This window comes from Coregonus lavaretus (genome assembly GCF_964263955.1).
Source record: "Coregonus lavaretus genome assembly, contig: HAP1_SCAFFOLD_47, whole genome shotgun sequence".
In the NCBI taxonomy this organism is placed as follows: Eukaryota; Metazoa; Chordata; class Actinopteri; order Salmoniformes; family Salmonidae; genus Coregonus; species Coregonus lavaretus.
In genome coordinates this window covers 3,414,962-3,423,952 of record NW_028161510.1, presented here as the reverse complement: position 1 = coordinate 3,423,952, position 8,991 = coordinate 3,414,962, and the positions used below count along the sequence as shown (strand labels likewise).

General features: G+C 43.6%; 1 protein-coding gene across 1 annotated transcript; it reads left to right on the top strand.

The window, feature by feature from the left end:
• Nucleotides 1-630: 630 nt before the first annotated feature.
• Nucleotides 631-7,594, top strand: LOC311120608 (uncharacterized protein). Its single transcript, XM_084195194.1, has 2 exons — nt 631-1,191; nt 6,024-7,594. The coding sequence occupies exons 1-2, from the start codon at nt 714-716 to the stop codon at nt 6,794-6,796; spliced, it is 1,251 nt and encodes a 416-aa protein (XP_084051320.1). The 5' UTR covers nt 631-713; the 3' UTR covers nt 6,797-7,594.
• Nucleotides 7,595-8,991: the final 1,397 nt, after the last annotated feature.

The following is an 8,991-nucleotide window of genomic DNA, read 5'->3' as shown; positions in this document are numbered from 1 at the left end:
TAAGATTGGTTTTTTTGGCATTTATAGCAATGGTTATCAACTGTACTGCAGGGATGGAACGTAAGTCGCAGAAAATAGAGGTTGTGGTGGCAGCTGCAGAGCGGTATTTGGGTGTGCGAGACTTGACATCAGAAGAGTTACAGGGAGTGTTAAGTGGTGATGTCACATCATTTCAGGCTGTTGGCCTGAAGTAGGAATAAATAGATTTAAATAGCGGAGTATGGTATTTATTATATATTGTTTTGTTTTGTGAGTGTAGTGTTAGATAGTAATGTATTTGTTTATTATTATTTTCAAGCAAATTATAAGGGAGTTATACTCCAGTCTAGTAGGTGGCGGTAATGCAACATTTATTGGATGCCAACCGCCGTTAAACCTCATCGAAGAAGAAGAAGAACGTTGTTATTTGTCTTTTAGGCGTTCCTGCCAGCGTGACGTATAAACTAGTGGACGAGACGGGACGTTTTCAACAACATCTAGTCAGCCGCCTCGGTAGCTTGCTAGCCAATATAGACGAAACATTCAAGCTCTTTAGACTGTTTCGTTGTATATTTGTCCCTGTGTTTTAAACATACTAATTTCGTATAGCTAGTTGCCCCATTTAATATTTACGTTGTTAATCAGGTTAGTAGCTAGCTGGCTTGCTAATTTAGCTTAGAACCAGGCAAGTCGTTAATGCTAACTAGCAATCTAGCTAGCTAACATCACCGACCATGAGCTCACTAAGCAACTACACACCTGCTAAAGAAGAGGAGGTCTGTTGGACGGAGAAAGAAGCTCTGGGGCTGAACATTGTCGTGAAAGAAGAAGAGGAGGATGTTACAGTGAAAGAAGAGGAAGAACCTTTCAGAGTGAAAGAGGAAGAGGGGATAGAGGCCATCACAGTGGAGGAAGAGGAGGCTATCAGTATCACATTGAAAGAAGAGGAGGAGAATGTTACAGTGAAAGAAGAGGAAGAACCTTTTAGAGTGAAAGAGGAAGAGGGGATAGAGGCTGTCACAGTGGAAGAAGAGGAGGTAGAAGCTTTCAGAATGAAAAAGGAGGAAGAGGAGGCCATAACACTGAAAGATGAAGAAGATGATGTTATAGAGAAAGAACCTTTTGGAGAGGAAGAGGAGGCTATGTTAAGAAAAGAGGAGGAGGAAGACGTTTTGGGAGAGGAAGAGGAGACTGAAGATCTGATTAACACCAGTGAGTACTGTCTTAAAAACAGGGGCATAAACTGCAGTTGTCGAAATAATGTATAGTTTTGATACACTGAACAAAAAAATTAATGTAAAGTGTTGGTCCGATGTTTCATGAGCTGATATAGTAGCCACCCTTTGCCTTGATGACAGCTTTGCACAATCTTGGCATTCTCTCAACCAGCTTCATGAGGTAGTCACCTGGAATGCATTTCAATTAACAGGTGTGCCTTCTTAAAAGTTCATTTGTGGAATTTCTTTCCTTCTTTATGCATTTGAGCCAATCAGTTGGGTTGTGACAAGGTAGGGTTGGTATACAGAAGATGGCCCTATTTGGTAAAAGACCAAGTCAATATTATGGCAAGAACAGCTCACAAAAGCAAAGAGAAACCACAGTCCATCATTATTTTATGACATGAATGTCAGTCAATCTGGAACATTTCAATAACTTTTCAAGTTTCTTCAAGTGCAGTCGCAAAAATCATCAAGCGCTATGATGAAACTGGCTCTCATGAGGACCGCCACAGGAATGGAAGACCCAGAGTTACCTCTGCTGCAGAGGATAAGTTCATTAAAGTTACCAGCCTCAGAAATCGGCAATTAACTGCACCTCAGATTGCAGCCCAAATAAAGGCTTCACAGAGTTCAAGTAACAGACACATCTCAACATGAGTACTCCCGAGTGGCGCAGTGGTCTAAGGCACTGCATCGCAGTGCTAGCTGTGCCACTAGAGATCCTGGTTCGAATCCAGGCTCTGTCGTAGCCGGCCGCGACCGGGAGACCCATGGGGCGGCGCACAATTGGCCCAGCGTCGTCCAGGGTAGGGGAGGGAATGGCCGGCAGGGATGTAGCTCAGTTGGTAGTGCATGGCGTTTGCAATGCCAGGGTTGTGGGTTTGATTCCCATTAACTGTAAGTCGCTCTGGATAAGAGCGTCTGCTAAATGACTAAAATGTAAATGTAAATGTAACATCAACTGTTCAGAGGAGACTGTGTGAATCAGGCCTTCATGGTTGAATAGCTACAAAGAAACCACTACTAAAGGACACCAATAATAAGAAAGGACTTGCTTGGGCCAAGTAATACAAGGAATGGACATTAAACCAGGGGAAATCTGTCCTTTGGTCTGATGAGTCCAAATTAGAGATTTTTGGTTCCAACCGCTGTGTCTTTGTGAGACGCAGAGTAGGTGAACGGATGATCTCCGCATGTGTAGTTCCCACCGTAAAGCATGGAGGAGGGGGTGTGATGGTGTGGAGGTGCTTTGCTGGTGACACTGTCTGTGATGTATTTAGAATTCAAGGCACACTTAACCAGCATGGCTACCACAGCATTCTGCAGCGATACGCCATCCCATCTGGTTTGCGCTTAGTGGGACTATAATTTGTTTTTTTAACAGGACAATGACCCAACACACCTCCAGGCTGTGTAAGGGCTATTTGACCAAGAAGGAGAGTGATGGAACGTTTCATCAGATGACCTGGTCTCCACAATCACCCGACCCCAACCCAATTGAGACGGTTTGGGACGAGTTGGACCGCAGAGTGAAGGAAAAGCAGCCAACAAGTGCTCAGCATATGTGGGAACTCCTTCAAGACTGTTGGAAAAGCATTCCAGATTACTACCTCATGAAGCTGGTTGAGAGAATGCCAAGAGTGCGCAAAGCTGTCATCAAGGCAAAGGGTGGCTACTTTGAAGAATCTAAAATGTAAAATTATATTTAGATTTCTTTAACACTTTTTCAGTTACTACATGATTCCATATGTGTTATTTCATAGTTTTGATGTCTTCACTATTATTCTACAATGTGGAAAATTGTCAAAATAATGAAAAACCCTTGAATGAGTAGGTGTGTCCAAACTTTTGACTGGTACTGTATATTTTCTATATATTTGTTTTATGTATTTTTTTTGTTTTTTTGCCCAACTGTTGTTGCGTAGGATACATTTACATTTTACATTTTAGTCATTTAGCAGATGCTCTTATCCAGAGCGACTTACAGGAGCAATTAAGGTTACGTACTTGCTCAAGGGCACATCGACAGCTTTTTACCTAGTCGGCTCGGGGATTAGAACCAGCGACCTTTCGGTTACTGGCACAATGCTCTTAACCACTAAGCTACCTGCCGTATCAATTTAACTTGTTGCTGTATTTATGTTGTCCATTATGTTCAGTCTTTTATCTACTTTTAAAAAACAATAACTATTGCAATAATAATACAATTAGAAAATATCTCTGTAGCGTGATGAGTGACATTTACCGTTAAACCCAACCCAATACCATTACCCTCCCAAACATCTCTATATGTAGTGTGATGAGTGACATTTACCGTTAAACCCAACCCAATACCATTACCCTCCCAAACATCTCTATATGTAGCGTGATGAGTGACATTTACCATTAAACCCAACCCAATACCATTACCTTCCCAAACATCTCTATATGTAGCGTGATGAGTGACATTTACCGTTAAACCCAACCCAATACCATTACCCTCCCAAACATCTCTATATGTAGCGTGATGAGTGATATTTACCGTTAAACCCAACCCAATACCATTACCCTCCCAAACATCTCTATATGTAGCGTGATGAGTGACATTTACCATTAAACCCAACCCAATACCATTACCCTCCCAAACATCTCTATATGTAGCGTGATGAGTGATATTTACCGTTAAACCCAACCCAATACCATTACCCTCCCAAACATCTCTATATGTAACGTGATGAGTGATATTTACCGTTAAACCCAACCCAATACCATTAACCTTGCAAGACACTAGACAGTGTGTGTTGGGGACTTCTACCATTGAAGACCATTAGAGACCATAACATTGAAACCAGTAGCTGTAGCCTAATGGTGTGCTTGTTCACCAGGAATGGTTTAAATAATCCAGACCTTCTTTGAAGGGAATAAACCAAAACACGGGCCGTTTCCTGGACACAGATTAGGCCTAAGAGATGGACAAAACGGAATTGTAGTAAGTAGGTAGCATGGAGCTGCGGCTTGGAGTATTGCTTCTTCATCTTTTGTAATGTACAGTAATCCCTCGTTTATCGCGGGGGTTACGTTCCGAAAATGACCCGCGATAAGTGAAATCCGCGAAATAGAAAACTTTTTTTTTTTACAATTAGCAACTATTACATGTATACAAATACAGTGACTCACGTGTAGGCCGTTTCACTGCTCTTCAGACTGGGCCGCTGCATCCTGACTGCGCTCTGCAGTGTTCTCTTCTTCTGAAGCCCGCGGTGCAGGTGTGTTTGTTCGGGAGAAGAACATAGTGATAGGCAGCTGTTGTCGCTCTTTTTTCTTCTTTGCAAAAATATCCTTGTACACCGACATGCCACCATCGATTACGTTGGAGAACTGTAATGAACGGCTCATCAAAGGGTCCCATTCCTCAGCTACTCGCTTAAGTTCAGTGGCCATTCGCACCATGGTTGCTAAGCGACCAAGCGTTAGTCCTTCCTCCTCATTGACTGCTGCTGTCGTCCTTATGTTTTTTTCCTCCTTCTTTATGTAACGAATGGAAGATTCATTGATTCCGTAATGGCGAGCAACGGCTGCATAGCTTTTACCTTCCCTTAGCATGTCCAGAAGTTTAACTTTATCTGAGATAGGTAGCATCTTCCGCCGTTTGGGCCCATCCGCAGGTGCTTTTGTCGGTCCAGGCCGTTTCGTCGACATTATGGGTTTAGGAGATGTTCGAAATTACAAGATAACTTGGCCAACTTAATGTAAATTTGCCAAGCTGTTTTATGTACGTACACATAACTGCACGAGACGACAAAATGATAGCACAATTCGTAGCATGTTTTGATACAAGAAGCGGGAGTGAGTTTTTAGCGAATCAGAATGCAGAGCACAATGCACCAAAAAAAAAAAAATGCATTATGAAAATCCGCGAAATAGCGAATCCGCGATAAGTGAACCGCGAAGTGGCGAGGGATCACTGTACACCTAAAATGTATCCTATACTGACTAGGCTATTTAATCATTAGGCCTAATAAATGCATAACAACAGTCAAGTTTAATAGTGTTTTTATTAGCCTACAACAGGGTGTCCCAAACTCGGTCCTCGGGACCCCGAGCTTTGATTATTTGAATCAGCTGTGTAGTGCTAGGGAAAAACCTAAACGTGCATCCTTTGGGGTCCCGAGTTTGGGAAACACTGGCCTCCAAGCATTACAGCCACTCTGGGATGACTTGGCACTACAGACACTGGCCTCCAAGCATTCCAGCCACTCTGGGATGACTTGGCACTACAGACACTGTGATTTAGTTTGCCAGGTATGTTTACTGAGAACACATTCTCATTTACAGCAACGACCTGGGGAATAGTTACAGGGGAGAGGAATGCGCCAATTGGAAGCTGGGGATGATTAGGTGGCCATGATGGTATGAGGGCCAGCTTTGGAATTGAGTGACAGGACACCGTGGTTAACACCCCTACTCTTACGATAAGTGAAATGGGATCTTTAGTGACAACAGAGAGTCAGGACACCCGTTTAACGTCCCATCCAAAAGGCTGCACCCAACACAAGGTAATTCCCCCAATCGCTGCCCTGGGATATTTTTTTTTGACCAGAGGAAAGAGTGCCTCCTACTGGCCCTCCAACACCACTTCCATCAGCATCTGGTATCCCATCCAGGGACCGACCAGGACCAACCCTGCTTAGCTTCACAGCCAGCAGTGGGATGCTGCTGGCTAACACGCTCTGCTTTTTTATTGAGGGATCTAGTCCCGATTAAACCTCATAGGAAGACAGTTTCATCATGTGGAAGTTTCATTCAGCTCTCTGTTTAACTAAATAATATGTTTGTCTTTGGCAGGAGAGAGACCAGACTCTCACTCTGACAGCGGGAAGAGTCCTTCAGGGGAACCAGACCCAGAGACGTCCAGACCAGCGAGACCATATCACTGCTCCCACTGTGAAAAGAGTTTCAGCTTGTTAGCGTGCCTAAAACAGCATGAGAGGAAACACTCAGGAGAAAAGCCTTTCCAATGTGCCCAGTGTGGAAAGAGTTTTACCTGGTTAGGAAGCCTATGGGGGCATAAGAGAATACACTCTGGAGAGAAGCCTTACCACTGCTCCCAATGTGGAAAGCGTTTTATCAAGTTAGGTAACCTGAAGGAGCATGTGAGGACACACACAGGAGAAAAGCCTTTCCAATGTGCCCAGTGTGGAAAGAGTTTTAACCGGTTAGGAAACCTAAGAGAGCATAAAAGGACACACACACGAGAAAAGCCATACCAATGCTCCCTGTGTGGAAAGAGTTTTAGCCTTTTAGGGTACCTTAAAGAACATGAGAGGAGACACACACAAGAAAAGCCCTACCAATGCTCCCTCTGTGGAAAGAGTTTTACCAAGTTAGGGGCCCTGAATAGGCATGAGAGGACACACACAGGAGGGGATAAAACCTACCACTGCTCCCTGTGTGATAAGAGTTTTAACCGGTTAAGACATCTGAATAAGCATGAAAGAATACATACACAGGACGAGAAGACATACCACTGCTCTCATTGTGGAAAGACATTTTCCCAGTCAGAGGACCTGAAATCACATGAGAGAATAGAGAGGCTGTGTTCTGACTTATGTTTTTGACTGAGAATTAGTGTTTTTGTTTATGCCAGAGTTCATTAGAGTTATCAGCTTCAGAAATTGCAGCCCAAATGAATGTTTCACAGAGTTCAAGTAACAGACACATCTCAACATCAACTGTTCAGAGGAGACTGCGTGAATCAGGCCTTCGTGGTCGAATTGTTACAAAGAAATCACTACTAAAGGGCACCAATAATAAGAAGGGACTTGCTTGGGCCAAGGAACACGAGAAATGGACATTAGACCGGTGGAAATTGTGGAGTCCAATTTGGAGATTTCTGGTTCTAAACGCTGTGTCTTTGTGAGACACGATGTGAGTGAACGTATGATCTCCGCATGTGTATTTCCCACCGTAAGCATGGAGGAGGAGGTGTTGTGGTGTTGGGGTGCTTTGCTGGTGACACTGTGATTTATTTAGAATTCAAGGCACACTTAACCAGCATGGCTACCACAGCATTCTGCAGCGATACTCCATCCCATCTGGTTTGGGCTAAGTGGGACTATCATTTGTTTTTGTACAGGACTATGACCCAACAAACCTCCAGGCTGTGTAAGGGCTATTTTACCAAGAAGGAGAGTGATGGAGTGCTGCATCAGATGACCTGGTCTCCACAATCTCCCGACCTCAACCCAATTGAGATGGTTTGGGATGAGTCGGACCGCAGAGTGAAGGAAAAGCAGCCAACAAGTGCTCAGCATATGTGGGAACTCCTTCAAGACTGTTGGAAAAGCATTCCATGTGAAGCTGGTTGAGAGAATGCCAAGAGTGTGCAAAGCTGTCATCAAGGCAAAGGGTGGCTATTTGAAGAATCACAAATATAAAATACATTTTGATTTGTTCAACACTTTTTTGGTTAATACATGATTCCATGTGTTATTTCATAATTGTTATGTCTTCACTATTGTTTTACAATGTAGAAAATAGTAAAAATAAAGAAAAACCCTTGAATGAGTAGGTGTGTTCAATCTCGGTACTGTATATATATATATATACAGCTGTGGAAAATATTAAGGACCACTGCACATTTTTCTTAAATCAGCATCTCTACATGTATGACAGCCATTCCATTCCAGTGTCTGTTGAATTCCAACACAGGCACACCTCATTCTACTGAATTAGGTACTGATTAGGTGATCACCTGAACCAAATGTTATTTTACGAGGAAAAGTATAAAAACCACTGCTGTGGTCATCAAAAAAATAACTATTGACCATGCCAAAAGAGTTGAAAAGGAATGTTTTGAGTGTGGAAAAGAAGGGTTCAATTCAAATTTCAAAGACAGCGGTTCATAAGAACAAGGTCAAGCAGCAGACATTGGGGACAACAAAGCTACAGACTGGCAGAGGGCGAAAACGAGACTGTACTGACCGGGATGACCGCCAACTCATTCGAATGTCACTCAGCAACCGTAGGATGACATCAAGTGACCTACAATAATAATGGCAAACGGCAGCTGGGGTGAAGTGCATGGCGAGGACGGTTCGAAACATGCTCCTAGGGGCAGGGCTGAAGTCGTGCAAAGCTAGAAAAAAGCCCTTCATCAATGAGAAGCAAAGAAGAGCCAGGCTGAGGTTTGCAAAAGACCATAAGGATTGGACCGTAGAGGACTGGAGTAAGGTAATCTTCTCTGAGGAGTCCAATTTTCAGCTTTGCCCAACACCTGGTCGTCTAATGGTTAGACGGAGACCTGGAGAGGCCTACAAGCAACAGTGTCTCGCACCCACTGTGAAATTTGGTGAAGGATCGGTGATGATCTGGGGGTGCTTCAGCAAGGCTGGAATCGGGCAGATTTGTCTTTGTGAAGGACGCATGAATCAAGCCACGCACAAAGTTGTCCTGGAAGAAAACTTGCTTCCTTTTGCTCTGACATTGTTCCCCAACTCTGAGGATTGGTTTTTCCAGCAGGACAATGCGCTATGCCACAAAGCCAGGTCAATCAAGGTGTGGATGGTGGACCACCAGATCAAGACCCTGTCATGGCCAGCCCCAATCTCCAGACCTGAACCCCATTGAAAACTTCTGGAATGTGATCAAGAGGAAGATGGATGGTCACAAGCCATCAAACAAAGCCGAGCTGCTTGAATTCTTGCGCCAGGAGTGGCATAAAGTCACCCAACATCAATGTGAAAGATTGGTGGAGAGCAGGCCAAGACGCATGAAAGCTGTGATTGAAAATCAGGGTTATTCCACCAAATAT

Coding starts and splice junctions, on each gene's coding strand:
- LOC311120608 (XM_084195194.1), top strand. CDS start 714: ATGAGCTCACTAAGCAACTACACACCTGCTAAAGAAGAGGAGGTCTGT. Junction 1,192..6,023: donor TGAAGATCTGATTAACACCA/GTGAGTACTGTC, acceptor TGTCTTTGGCAG/GAGAGAGACCAGACTCTCAC.